The following is a 15,891-nucleotide window of genomic DNA, read 5'->3' on the forward strand; positions in this document are numbered from 1 at the left end:
ACCTAAAATCATGGCAATCGGAATAGAGAGAAAAAAATAATGGATTTGAGGTCTGCCTAAGTCAAACTCGTTCACTCAACTATGAAAACGGTACTTTTAAAAGTTCATGGGAAATTAAGATATTTATTCTGGTGCAAAAATTCTGAAATACATGCGTATAATGAATTTTCAAAATGTTCATGGATGGCCGGCGCCACGGCTCAACAGGTTAATCCTCCGCCTTGCGGCGCCGGCACACCTGGTTCTAGTCCCGGTCGGGGCACCGATCCTCTCCCGGTTGCCCCTCTTCCAGGCCAGCTCTCTGCTGTGGCCAGGGAGTGCAGTGGAGGATGGCCCAAATGCTTGGGCCCTGCACCCCATGGGAGACCAGGAGAAGCACCTGGCTCCTGCCATTGGATCGGCGCGGTGCGCCGGCTGCAGCGCGCCTACCGCGGCAGCCATTAGAGGGTGAACCAACGGCAAGAAGGAAGACCTTTCTCTCTATCTCTCTCTCTACTGTCCACTCTGCCTGTCCAAAAAAAAAAAATGTTCATGGAAAAGCTGTACAAAACCTATGCATGGATTTCAAAATTAACAAAATAGTTTGGTTTATTTGAAAGGCAGAACAACTGAAAGAGAAAGACAGAGAGAGAGAGAGAGACAGAGAAAGAGAGGTCTTCCTTCTACTGGTTCACTCACCAAATGCCTGCGACAGCCAAGGATGGTCCAGGATGAAGCCAAGAGCCCAGGACTCCACCTGGCTCTCCCACATGGGAGACAAGGATCCAAGTAGATGAGCTATCTACCTGCTACCTCCCAGGTTGTGCATTAGTAGGAAACTGGATCAGAAGTGGAGCAGTGACTTGAGCCCAGGCACTCAGATAGGTGATGTAGGATGTAAGCATCTCAAGCAGTGTCTTAACTGTTGAGCCAAATGTCTACCTCTAAACTTACCCATTTTTACATGAACTTTTGAAGTACCCTTATACATGGGATAGTTAACAAAATGGATAAAATAGTTAAGAGTTTCACAGTTTTAAAAGGAATTTTAAAAATTAACTCTTCATACAAAATTATTTAGGTGATTACTCTTAGAATTGACATTAAGGAAAAATGTTGTTTTTCATTCATTATATTATCCAAAACTATAAATATAAAATATTTTTGGGCTGGAGCTGTGGCTCAGAAGGTTAAGCTTCTATCTGCAGTGTCGGCATCCCAAATGGGTGCCAAGTTCAAGTCCTGGGTGCTCCATTTCTGATCCAGCTCCCTGCTAATGTGCCTGGAAAAGTAGAGGATGGCCCAAGTACTTTGGCCCCTGCACCCATGTGGGAAACCCAGAAAAAGCTCCTGGTTCCTGGCTACGGCCTGGACTAGCCCTGGTGTTGTGGCCATCTGGGGAGTAAACCAGTAGATGGAAGATCGATCTCTCTCTCTCTCTCTCTCTCTCTCTCGTATCTCTGCATTTCAAATAAAATAAATAAATCTTTAAAATATATTACATAATGTTTCAAAATCTTAATGATATTTTTAATTAATTGTTATTAAACAATTAAAAACCTATAGTAAATGAATGACTTATTTGAAAAAAAGTCTTTTAAAGCACCTATATTTTTCTCAGAGAACTAATCAAATCACATTAGATTAAGCAAAAGAAATTACTTTATGCCACTTTGAAATTTTCATATATTTCTAAATAATCCCACTTATTTCACCCTAAATAGAGCAGGGTCAAACAGCAGTAAAATGGAGATGCTGAAGTTCCTTTTCTCTCCCTCTCTCATTTTACATTTACAATGACCTCAGTAGCCATCCACAAGACTTAACAAAAGCAAACAGCCATGGGGCCAGCGCTGTGGCATAGTGGGTAAAGCCATAGCCTGCAGTGCCTGCATCCCATATGGGCGCCAGTTTGTGTCCCGGCTGCTCCACTTCCAATCCAGCTCTCTGCTATGGCCTGGGAAAGCAGTAGAAGATGGCCCACGTCCTTGGGCCCCTGCACCTGTGTGAGAGACCCAGAAGAAGCTCCTGGCTCCTGGCTTCAGATCGGTGCAGCTCTGGCCATTGCGGCCATTTGGGGAGTGAACCAGTGGATGGAAGACTTTTCTCTCTCTCTCTCTGTCTCTCCTTCTCTCTCTTTGTGTAACTCTGACTTTCAAATAAATGAATAAATCTAAAATAAAACAGAGTCCATGCCCTCAAAGAACATGTGATCTATAATATTTTACATATATTCATAAATAATCATAGAATGTAGAATATTTAAAAATATAAAAAATAGATATTCAGAAAAGCTAGGGAAATAAATATTTGGAATGGAAAATTGAGGAAGTAAATAAATTTTATAGGAAAGAACTTGGTCTTGAAAGAGAAAGAGATATAAGCTGGAGAGTCTAAGAAGAAAGTGGGTAAGAAAATGTAAGCCTACCTGAGATACACTGAGTTCTTCAGTCTAACTAAAGCACAGATTATTCTTTTAAAAGAAAGGACTTAAAAGCTATGTTGGAACTAGGTTAGAAAAGTAAGATAATAATTTGATAGTCAATAAGAACAATTGAAGGTTTTTGATTACAGCAGTGACACTGTCAACATTATGCATAAGAATGATTAATTTTTTTAAAAAGATTCATTTATTTATTTATTTGAAAGGCAGAGTTATGGTGAGGCAGAGGCAAAGAGAGAGAGAGCAAGGTCTTCTATCCACAGGTTCTCTTCCCAAATGGCTACAACAGCCAGAGCTGAGTCGATCCAAAGCCAGGAGCCAGGAGCCTCTCCCGGGTCTCCCATGTGGGTGTAGGAGCCCAATGACATGGGCCATCTTCTACTGCTTTCCGAGGCCATAGTAGAGAGCTGGATCAGAAGTGGAGCAGCCCGGGACTCGAACCAGTGTCCATATGGGATGCTGGCACTGCAGGCAACAGCATTACCTGTTACACCACAGGATCAGCCCCAGAATGATTAATTAAACTGGATTTAGAGGTAAGTGAGAGTGAAAAGACCAATAGCCCAAGTGAATGGTATTAAGAGTTTAAAATATGTCCAGAATCAATAAAGAGCTCAAAAAATTCAACAACAAAACAAACAATCCAGTTAAGAAATGGGCAAAGAGAGGAAATTCAAATGGCCAAAAGACACCTGAAAAAAATGGTCGGATCACTCGCCATCAGGGAAATGCAAATCAAAACCACAATGAGGTTTCACTTCATCCTAGTTATTATGGCTCACATACAAAAATTAACAAACAACAGATGCTGGCAGAGATGTGGGAGAAAAGGTATCCTAATCCACTTGGTGGGAATGTAAACTGGTCCAGCCACTGTGGAAGACAGTATGGAGATATCTCAGAAATCTCAATACAGATATATCATATGACTGAGCCACCCCACTCCTGGGAATTTACCCAAGGGAAATGAAATCAACATATGAAAGAGTTATCTGTATCTCCATGTTTACTGCAGTTCAATTCATAATAGCTAAGATATGGAATCAACTCAGATGTTCATTAACTAAAGACTGGATAAAGAAATGATGGTATATATATACTGTGGAATACTACACTGCATTTAAAAAAATCCTGTCTTTTGTAATAAAACGGATGCAACTGGAAACCATTATGCTTAATGAAATAAGCCAGTCCCAAAAAGGCAGCCATCATATGTTTTCCCTGATCTGAGGTAACTAATAGAGTACCTAAAATGTAATGTAGGACATTTTGAGATTTGATGATTGTTTACAGCCCTTGTCTCTTCCTTTGAGGAACAGTGTTTTTTTATTTTTGTACTATTTGTTGTACTCTTTTACTTAGTGTAGGGTTAACTTTACAATCATTAACTAAATTGAAAATATCGACTTTGTAAAATTAAGAGAGAGAATTGAAGAGGGAGGAAGAAGCATGGGCGGGAGGGAGATGGGAAGTATCACTATGTTCCTAAATCTGTATACATGAAATGCATGAAACTTGCATAACTTAAATAAAATTTTAAAAAAAGAGTTTGAAATACGGGGCTGGAACTGTGTTGTAGTAGGTTAAGCCTCTGCCTGTGGCACCAGCATCCCATACAGGTACTGGTTCAAGTCCTGGCTGCTCCATTTCCAGTCTAGTTCCCTGTTAATGGCCTGGGAAAGCAGTGGAGGATGGCTCAAGTGCTTGGGCCCCTGTACCCATGTGGGAGACTCAGAATAAGCTCCTGGTGCCTGGCTTCAGACTGGCCCCACTCTGGGTGTTGTAGTCATTTGGGGAATGAACCAGAGGATGGAAGACCTGTCTCTCTGTCTCCTCTTTCTAACTCTTCCTCTCAAATAAATAAATAAATCTTTTCTTAAAAAAAAAAAAAAGAGTTCAAGATACAATAATTTTAACAAAAACAGAAAAGGAAAATAATTAATATTTCAGAAAAAATATTGAAATAGTGAAGGATAGCTGAAATAATGAAATAGTGAAGGCTAGCTGAAAGTTAAAACTATCACTGATGGGGCCGGCGCCGTGGCGCAGTGTGTTAACGCCCTGGCCTGAAGTGTCAGCATCCCATATGGGTGCCGGTTAGAGTCCTGGCTGCTCCACTTCCAATCCAGCTCTTTGCTGTGGCCTGGGAAAGCAGTAGAAGATGGCCCAAGTCCTTGGGCCCCTGTACCCATATGGGAGACCCAGAAGAAGCTCCCGGCTCCTGGCTTGAGATTGGCGCAGCTCCAGCCATTGCTGCCATTTGGGGAATGGAACCAGCGGATGGGAGACCTCTCTCTCTCTCTCTCTCTCTCTCTTTACCTCTCCTCTCTCTGTGTAACTCTGACTTTCAAATAAATAAATAAATCTTTTAAAAAATTGTCACTGATATTCTGAATGTTGGCAACCAGAATAATGGGACATCATTAGGGACATCAGAGAACAAGTTTGATTTCATATATCATCCATTTTTAATGTCAGAAGAACTCTTAGATACAAAGATATTTCAATTATACTATCAGAAATAAGGCCCTAGAGTTTAGAAGAAGTCAAACAAGGAGATATGAATTTGGTCGGCATCTATATTACTATGAAAGCACTGAAGAGAATACATGTCAAATGGATGACTATAGCAAAGAGAATGTGTATTTAAAATTTTAGGTGTTAGATATTTAGTAGATATCTATAGCTGGAACTTCATATTGGTCTCATAGCATTACTTATCATTTGTAAATATTCCACAATCTATGTCTCTATTATGTTCAACCCAGATTTATATATATATATATACATATATATAATTTTCTACTTTACTTTCCTATAAATAGCTAATAAATATGCTTTTAAATTATACCTCTTTCAAAACTAAAATGCAAGTTCTTCCCAGCCTGAAATTAACTTCTCTTACAGTCATTCATATTTTAATAAATTGCAACATTGTTCTCAATTTTTTTATGTCAAAACTTTGGCACCATCTTTGTTTCTTTCCCTCAAGCCTTACATCCAATCCTTTAGCAAATTCTTTCAGTTTTAGCTTTATAGCCAAAATCAGATATCTTTACCATTTCTACTGTCACCATCCTAGTCGTCATTCCCATTTGTATTATTTTGACAGCTTCCTAATCTATCCCCCTACTATTATCCTTGTTCCATATAGTCTGCTCTTCATATAACAGCCAGCTTAATCCTTTAAAAGCCTGTCACATCATTTAATTCCTTAACTTAAAACTCTAGTGGCATCCCAACTCATTCAGAACCCCAAGAACTTTAGGGTCTATAGGTCCCACATGAATCATTCCCTGTCCAACTTCTCTGATTTAATTTCCTACCACTTTCTCCTTCCTAATTCCATTCCAATCACAGCAACTTACCTGCTGTTCAATAACTATATTGAGCATGTTCCCATCTCAAGATCTTTTCACTCTCTGCATGGAACTTTTTTCCCCAGAAGCTTGGACCTGGACCTCCTTCAGATCTCTACGCAAATGTTAGCTTTTAATGATGCCTTCCCTGATGTCCTTGTAATACAGCAACTGCTTTCCCAATCCAAGAACTTCCTATTCCCATCACTCTGCTTTACATTTTGTTAAACTATCATCACAACCAGAAGGTAAAGAATTAACATCAATCCTGGAGTGATTCAGGCCCACTTTGAAGAACCACTTTGCAGTCTGACTTTTCACCACACTGTTTTCTTAGAAAATACAGAATTAAAATAAAGGTAGAATGTTTTGTCTGCCTAGCCTGCTGTGAGAGACTGCACCTAAAGTAGAAGAGTTATAAGTTAGCATATAGGTCTTGGGCCTCATTAACAGAATGGTATAAAAGAGCGGTAGAAAACTGAATTTGCAACTTTTATATGTTAAGGTGACCTACATGCCTCTTGTCCACAATAGCCCAGCATGTTTCATGTGATGAAGTAGTGAAAGAAAACTTAATAGTCAATGGGTATTTGATGAGACTGAGATGCTTTTTACTGACATTATCTTATCTATTATCCTGTGCTTTCTTACAAAGTTAAGCAAATTTAACATTAGAATAAAAATTGCAACATGTGATCCTGGCTGTCAATTCAAACCCATGACAACTGTTTTGTACACTACCTAACATACTATACATTAATCTATTTGTTCATTTTCAGTCTTTTCCACTAGACTGTACATCCAATGAGAACTATACTCACTGTTCTATCTCCAAAGCCAAAAGCAATACCTGATATAAAACTATATATATATACATATATATATATACACATTTATGCTATTGAATTAATCAATGAAGAGATGAAAGAAGAAATAAAATCTAATAAAAAGCACCAAAGAGACAGAAGGAAATCCAAAATATCTAGAAAGAAGATGGTAATAGTCAATCATATCAAATGCCACAGAGACTGAGTATGATGGTAAAAGAACAATGCCTTGAATGTTTTATAAATTGGAAAATCATTAGAAATCTTTGGGAAAATAAGTTTTGGTTGAGAAGTAACAGAAGCAGCTAAATTTTCTTAAATTTTTAAAAATGAACAATAAATAGTACAGAGCAATAATTTTTAAAGAATAAACAGAACTCTTAATATCTGAGATAAACTAATACTAAGGAGGAAAACTGATATGCTTTCATATGCAGTAAATTTCAAATCACTTACCAATTTCTTGTTGTGATGAAACAGGATTTAGATTTCCTGCAGAATAATGTTCATTAAACTGGAAAATAAATACCATAAAATATTATACATGAAATCAGGACAACTGTGTGTGTGAATAGCATTCAATCTAAAGCTTGGTTCTTCTAATGTACAGAATTTGAGTTAACATAATACCAACTTTCTATTTAGCACATTATCTACTTAAAATAGATCTATCTTCAAAATCTATCATTTACTTATACCAACACAGGCCCGCTGACTTGATTCTGGTAATAGAGAAAATATTAACAGTGACATATATTGTATGAAGGTTAGTTTCTATTTTTGAATCTTTTTTTTTAAAAGAAGATTTATGTTCACTCTCCAAATGGCCACAATAGCTAGGGTGGTCCCAGACAGAAGCCAGGAGCCAGGCACTTTGTCAAAGTCTCTCATGTGGATGCAGGGGTTCAAGCACTTGGGCCATCTTCCAATGTTTTCCCAGGCACATAAGCAGGGAGCTGTATTGGAAGTGGAATAGCGTGGACTCAAACTGGTGCCCAGATGGGATGCAGGCATCACAGGAGGCAGCTTTATCTGCTACACAGCAATACTGGTCCCCTACTTTTTTTTCTTAAAAGATTTTATTTATTTATTTGAGAGGTAGAGTTACAGACAGTGAGAGGGAGAGACAGAGAGAAAGGTCTTCCTTCCGTTGGTTCAATCCCCAAATGGCCGCAACTGCCAGAGCTGTGCTGATCCAAAGTCAGGAGCCAGGTGCTTCTTCCTGGTCTCCCATGCAGGTGCAGGGGCCCAAGGACTTGGGTCATCTTCCACTGCTTTCCCAGGCCACAGCAGAGAGCTGGATTGGAAGACAAGCAGCTGGGACTAGAACCAGCACCCATATGGGATGCTGGCACAGCAGGCAGAGGATTAACCTACTGAGCTGCAGTTCCAACCCCGGTCCCCTACTTTTGAATCTTAACCTAAGATTCCATTCATTTTTTTAAAAAAAAGATTTATTTATTTATTTATTTGAAAGGCAGAGTTACAGAGAAGCAAAGGCAGAGAGAGAAAAAGAGGTCTTCCATTCGCTGGTTAACTCCCCAGAAGGCCCCAATGGCCGGAGCTGTGCCAATATGAAGCCAGGAGCCAGGAGCCAGGAGCCAGGAGCTTCTTCCGGGTCTCCCACGTGAGTGCAGGGGCCCAAGGACTCAGGCCATCTTCTACTGCTTTCCCAGGCCACAGAAGAGTGCTTGATTGGATTTGGAGCAGCCAGGACTTGAACCATTGGCCATATGGGATGCTGGCACTGTAGGCCCCAGCTTTACCTGCTATTCCACAGCCCTGGCCCAATCCATTCATCTTTTTGCTTTCTTCTAAAAGCCTTTAACAAATCAGGTTCTTGGTATTACACTCTTCCCTATAAAAGCAACAGGGGGACTGGCATTATAGCAGAGTGGCTTCAGCTGCCACCTGCAATGCCTACATCCCATAGGAGCACTGACTAGAGTCATGGCTTCTCTACTTGTGATCCAGCTCCCAGCAGAGGATGTCCCAAATACTTGGGCCCCTGAATCCCAGGTGGGAACTCTGGGCTCCCAGCTTCAGCCTGGCCCAGCTATAGCAATTCTGGCTATTTGAGGAGTACATCAGCAGATGGAAAATCTCTCTCTCTTTTTCTGTAACTCTGAATTCCAAACTTGCACCCATGTGGGAGACCAAGAGTTCTCAGCTCCTGGCTCAATCCTGGCCATTGAGGACATTTGGGTAGTGAACCAACAAATGGGAGATAAAATGAAAATTAATAAAAATTAAAACTTAAAAAATGGAATCATGACAGCATGGATTTTGGTATTCTTTTTATTCTTGATATTGCATTATTGACATTTTCTCATTTCACTATTCTTCTAAAACCTAACTCTTTGTGGCAATATAATATACCTTCAAATAGACATACCACTTTCAACAATTCTTTTACTTTGAATACTTAGGTTTTTTTCAACTTTTCCTAGTATAAAAATCTCATTTGAGGGGCCGGTGCTATGACATAATGGGTAAAGCCACTGCCTGCATTGCCAACATCTCATATAGGCACCGGTTTGAGTCCCAGCTGCTCTACTTCTGATCCAGCTCTCTGCTATGGCCTGGGAAAGCAATAGAAGGTGGCCCAAATCCTTGGGCCCCTGCACCCATATGGGAGACCTGGAGGAAGCTTCTGGCTCTTGGCTTCAGAATGGCCCAGCTCCAGCCATTGTAGCCATTTGGGGAGTGAACCAGAGGATGGAAGACCTCTTCCTCTGTCTCTCTGTCTCTCTCTTTCTCTTTCTGCCTCTCTCTTTCTCTTTCTGCCTCTGCCTTTTAAATAAATAAATAAAATCTTTTTAAAAATCACATTTGAATAAACACTGTTATGCACATTACAATTATTTTACAATTAATAAGATGTTTCCCCTCATAGAAGTCATTTGAATTTCTTATTCAGTGAATTATTCACCAAATGGAATTTGCTCATTTCTCTACTGAGATTTTTTTCTTTAAATATTAAAAATGTTAATTCTTTGTCATATGATTGCAAATATTTAAAAAATTTGATCATTTTTCTTTTAAAATACGTTTAACATATAGGAGCTTAATTTTTATTATATAAAACATATTTTTCCTTTTTTGTTATACTAAATTTACACTTAGTAAATATTCACTTATATTTCCTTTGAAGTACTTTATGGTTAATTTTTTTAAATTTAATTTAATATATGTGTAACATTTATTGGTGTATACTGTAAGATGAGTGTCTAATGCATCCTGACCAATTTGAGGTTCCCAACTTTAACACTTTCTAAATTCTTTCCCTTTGAGAAATCCAAGATGGCTGAATAGTGAGAAGCCACACTAACCTCTGCCAAAGAAAGATATCAGAAAAGCGAAGGAAGGACCATGTTCCCAGGTTACTGATTAAGAGGAATTTTCAGTGGAGGTGGACAGAATAGAGCAGGAAAGAGACTCCAAAAATCAATGAAAAGGGAGGACAGATACTCAGCCGCCAACCACACACCTCCAGCGACTCCTGCATATACACAGTTGGCACCCAGCTGGGAAGCACCATCTTCCCAGACAACATAAGAGGAGGCTTCCACGGTACCTGCCACTGGCAGCTTTGATCCATGAAAGGAAGCCATACTGCATCCCTCTCCTCCACCACCAAACCACCAAGGCAATTTGTGGAGGTGCAGTTGTAGCAGATCTCTGTTCTGACTCAAGGAATGGCAGGCAGCTTTCACAGGGATGAGGCAGCTCACATGGCAGAAAGCAGAGCCCCTGTACCCTTTGGGAGAGCTCTGGACACAGACCACAGAGCTGAGAGGTATGAGGACTGTGGCTGGGTTCCATACACCCCATGCAGTCTGTGGAAACTCGGAGTTCACTATGTGCTGGGTACACATTACAGAGTGGGTGAGTGCTCTGTATGGTGCTTGTGCCTGAGTAGGTAGGATGTGCAGGCACCATGAGTTTTCTCTGGACCATGAATCAATTGGTTCACCTTGGCACAGAGAAGGGCAGAAACTATGAACATACCAGCCAGCTCCAACATCTCCTACTACTGACTAGCCAGAGTAGCTATAGCATGTCCAACTTGGGTGTCGCCCTGGAACCTTGTCCCACCCCCAAATGGTGGTCAGAGCTCCCTGGACCCACCAAGAACACACACACTCCTAGAAATCCAATGCAAGCTTCAGGCACTCAACTGAGCCAAGAGGCACATTTATAAGAATAAAGCCTTCAATAAAATTTGTTTTAAGAGTATCCCCCAGAGGAGATAAGAGTGATACTCTACAGGCATAAAATTCAATGTAGAAACACAAAATATATGAACAAGGAAGGCTTGTTCATAAGGAACACAATAATACATTAATATTGGACTGTGAAGAAGGGGAGATTGACAAAATGTCTGAAAAGGAATTCAAAAGAATGATTGTAAGGTTACTCGAGTACACAGAGACACAATTAAATGAAATAAGGAAATCCATACATGACAGGGACAAGAAACTCCGCAAAGAGACAGAGATATTTTACCCTTATGTATATAGCAGCTCAACTAACAATAGCTAAGATATGGAATCAACTCAGATGTCCTGTCAACTGATGACTGGATAAATAAATTATGGTATACATAAATGATAGAATACTACTCAGCTATAAAAAGCAGGATATCCTGTCTTTTGCAAAAAAAATGGATGAAACTGGAGATTATTATGCTTAGTGAAATAAGCCAGTCCCCAAAAGACAAACGCCACGTTTTCACTGATTTGTGATAACTAATACACAAAGTACAAAAGATGTAATTTATATAAGCAAAATTGACATTTTGAGATTTGATTATTATTTATAGCCCTTGTCTGTACTCTTGAGGAACAGTGATTTTTCTACTTACTACTTATTGAATTCTTTACTAAGTGGAGGGTTAATCTTGTGATTATAACGAAAATGAAAGTATGTCATTGTAAAAGTTAAAAATAAGAGTGGGGACACCACAGTGACTCTCACAGCTGGGGGCTGGAGAAGATGCCATCTTCTGGGAGCGAGGTGAGAGGAAACTGCCACAGCCTATGTCACTGGTGATGTTGTCTGGGGGAGAACCTTGCAGACCACACTGACTTTGAGTCCAGTCTTGAGTGCTAGCAGGGGGCATGGTGCCCACCAAACCCCATGAAAGAAGAGCACATTTCTTTCTCCGTGTACCCCAATGAGGGCTTCTGGTGACTACCTGGGAGAAAGTGCCATCTCAGTAACGCTAGTAGAGGCTGTGGCGGTTCAGAGGGAGAAGTTGATCATCCCCATTGACTATGAGTCTGGCCTACGAGGTTGGCAGGGGGCTGGGCACCAACTTAGGACTGTGAGGTGCTACCCTCCCCCTGCTCTACCACAAGTGCCCACAATCAAACTGCCAAGGTGGATCACAAACAGGCAGCTGGCTCTGGGAATGCATCTGCTCTCTCTGTGGATGGAGCAAGATTGAGGGGTTGAGTGGATCCCCTGCACTGGGTGAATATGCGAGCCTTGTGTGCTATGACTGTGGGAATTCTGTAACTGCACAATATGGTGTGGGCATAGCTGGGTCTCTGGGCAATCACTGTGTCTGGCTTCAGAAGTTCAGAGTTTCTTAAGTGACTGGGGTGATCATTGCAGAGGCATTCATGCTCACATTGGACAGATCCATTGTGCTGTTCAGGCAACTGCACGGGTGGTGCTCATAGCCACTATGGGTTAAGCCTGGGCATTAATCACCTTGGCAGAGAGGAGGTGAGGCTATGATTACACCAGCCAATGTGATCATATCTTCCTCCCTGCTGACAATTGAACAGATTTGCCATGCCCAACTTGGGTGTCATCCTAGACTCTTGCCCCACCACTGGGCACTGACGAGAGCACCCTGGCCTTACCCAGCACATGCCTCTGGATAGCCAATGAAGGAGCAGACACTACACCAAGCCAGAGGCACAGTTCAGAAATAAAAGCCATCAGAGGAGAAAACCAACAACTGTTTCTACAAATATCTAAAAGTAAATGCAGAAATACAAGAAACATGAACAAGGAAGACTATATGACTCCCCAAAAGGAACACAATAACACTTCAATATTAGAAAATGAAGATGAAGAGACTGATGAAATTCCGGAAAAAAATGATAAGATTACTCAAAAACACAGAGAAAGAAATACATGAGATAAAGAAATCATATATGACACAGGTGAACAATTTTGCTGGTACAGTGAAGAAAAATCTAACTGAAATATTAGAAATGAGGAATTTAGTATGTCAAATATATAAAATACAGTGGTGGAAAGCTTTACAGACTTGGTGATGCAGAAAAAAGAATATCTGAGCTAGAAGACAAATCTTTGGAAATAAGTCAGAAAAAAAAAAAGAAGAAAAAAATCAGAAAAGCTGAAAATAGCATTAGCGATTTATGAGATACTGTCAAATGACCAAACATATGTGATTTAGGAGTTTCTGAAAGCATAGAAAGAGAAAGGATTAGAAGGCCTATTCGAAGAAATAATAGCAGAAAACTTCCCTAATTTGGAGAAAGATAGGGACATTCAAGTACAGGAAGCACACAGAACTTCTAATAGACATTATCAGAAAAGATCTTTACCACAATACATTATAGCCAAACTTTCAACAGTAAACCCAAAGAAAATATTCTAAAATGTGCACAAGAGAATGCCTGATTACCTTCAGAGGATCCATGATTAGACTAACAGCTAATTTCTCATCAGAAACTTCATAGGCTAAGAGAGATATAGTCCAAGTTCTAAAAGAAACTGTCAACCCAGAATATTGTACTCAACAAGCTCTCATTAATAAATGAAGGTAAAATGAAGCAAAATGAACAGAAATTGAAATAATTTGTCACAACTCATCCAGCCTTACAAATAATTCTTGGGAAGTACTCCAAACAGTCACAGAGAACAACAGGCATTATTATGAAAGAATGTAAAGGCTGAAAATCTAGAAAAAGTACAAAGGAATTTAAAAGCAAATATCAGGAATATTTGAGAAAATGGCAGAACCAGGTTCTTACTTATCAATAATAACTTTGAATGTAAATGGCCTAAATTCACCCATTAAAAGATACAGACAGGTTGAATGAATTAAAAAACAAGATCTATTTGCTGCCTACAAGAAACATTTCATCAACAAATATACATACAGACTGAAAGTAAAAGGATGGTAAAAGATATTCCAAGCTAATAGCAAAAACAAGGAGGTGTAGCCATCCTAATATCAAACAAAATAGACTTTAATACAAAAAATGTTAAAAGATACAGAGAAGGGCATCATGTAATGATTAAGGGATCAGTTCAATAGGAAGATATGACAATAGTAAATGTATATGCACCCAATGCCAGGGCACCTAGCTATTTTTTTATTTTTTTTATTTAGTAAGTATAAATTTCCAAAGTATAGCTTATGGATTACAATGGCTTCCCCCCCCCATAATTTCCCTCCCACTCTTACCCCTCCCATCTCCCACTCCCTCTCCCATTCCATTCACATCAAGATTCATTTTCAATTATCTTTATATACAGAAGATTGATTTAGTATATATTAAGTAAAGATTTCATCAGTTTGCACCCACACAGAAATACAAAGTGTAAAATACTGTTTCAGTACTAGTTACAGCATTACTTCACATTGGACAAAACACTAAGGACAAATTCCACATGAGAAGTAAGTACACAGTGACTCCTGTTGTTGACTTAACAATTTGACACTCTTGTTTATGGCGTCAGTAATCTCCCTAGGCTCTAGTCATGAGTTGCCAAGGCTATGGAAGCCTTTTGAGTTCGCCGACTTCAATCTTATTCCGACAGGGTCATAGTCAAAGTGGAAGTTCTTTCCTCCCTTCAGAGAAAGGTACCTCCTTCTTTGATGGGCCTGTTCTTTTCACTGGGATCTCACTCGCAGAGATCTTTCATTTAGGTCTTCTTTTTTTTTTTCCAGAGTGACTTGGCTTTCCATGCCTAAAATACTCTCATGGGCTCTTCAGCCATATCCGAATGCCATAAGGGCTGATTCTGAGGCCAGAGGCACCTAGCTATTTAAAACAAATACTAGTAGAGCTAAAGGGAGACATAGGCTCCAATACAATAATAATGGGGGGACTTTAACACTCCACTTTCATCAATGAACACATAAACTAGTCAAAAAACAACAAAGAAACAACAGAGATAATTTACACTATGGATGAAATAGACCTACAGAACATTTCATAGCACATATGCAGAATGCACATTCTTTTCATCATTACATGGAACTTTCTCTAGGATAGACCATATGCCAAGGACATAAAGCAAGTCTCAGCAAATTCATAAAAACTGAAATCATACCATGTAACTGTTCTGACCACAATGGAATGATGCTGGAAATTAAGAACTCAAGAATACCTAGAAAATATACAGATACATGAAGACTGAACAACATGCTTTAACAACATTTTTTCATGATGAAGACCTTAAGCAAATTGGGTATATAAGGAACATTCCTCTACACCATCAAGGCAATATACAACAATCCTACAGCCAGTATCATATTGAATGGGAGAAAGTTGGAAGCATTTCTACTAAGATCTGGAACCAGATGAAGATGTCCATTCTCACCACTATTATCCTATATAGTTCTGGCAGCCATAGACGTTAGGAAGAAAAAGAAATCAAAGAAATACAAATTGGAAAGGGGAGGTCAAATTATCTTTGTTTGAAGATGACATGATCCTTTATACAGGAGAATCAATATTCACTAAGGGAATATTGAAACTCATAAGAGAATTCAGAGAAGTTGCAGAAAAAAATAAACACACAAAAATCAATAGTATTCTTACATATCAACAATGCTCTGGTTCAGAAAGAATTTGCAAGATTAGTCCCATTCACAATAGCTACAAAAAATTTAAATACCTTGGGATAAATTTAACCAAGAATGTAAAAAATCTCTATAAAGAAAATTATACATTAATGAAAAAGAAACACACAAAAATGGAAAAATCTTTCATGTTTGTGGATTAAAAGCATTCATCTAATTAAAATGTTCATACTACCCTCCAAAAATTTAAAGATTCAATGTGATCCCAATCAAAATGCCAAGGAGATTCTTCAGAGATTTAGAAAAACCAACCATAAAATTATTATGGAAACACAAAAGACTCCAAATAGCCAAAGCAATCTTAAACAATGAAACAAAGTCAGAGGCATCTCAAAACCAGATTTTAGGACATAATACAGGGTTGTTATAATCAAAAGAGCCTGGTAATGGCACAAAAATAGACATACAGACCATCAGAACAGA

At 39.2% G+C, this 15,891-nt stretch overlaps 1 protein-coding gene across 1 annotated transcript in view; it reads right to left on the reverse strand.

Moving 5' to 3' along the window:
* C22H14orf39 (chromosome 22 C14orf39 homolog) overlaps positions 1-15,891 on the reverse strand; it is a 68,156-nt gene that overhangs the window by 9,715 nt on the left and 42,550 nt on the right. The window contains exon 17 of the mRNA XM_062181492.1: positions 7,065-7,122. Coding sequence (XP_062037476.1) covers positions 7,065-7,122 — 58 coding nt within the window. The remainder of the gene's footprint in view (positions 1-7,064; positions 7,123-15,891) is intronic.

This window comes from Lepus europaeus, chromosome 22 (genome assembly GCF_033115175.1).
Source record: "Lepus europaeus isolate LE1 chromosome 22, mLepTim1.pri, whole genome shotgun sequence".
Taxonomy (NCBI): Eukaryota; Metazoa; Chordata; class Mammalia; order Lagomorpha; family Leporidae; genus Lepus; species Lepus europaeus.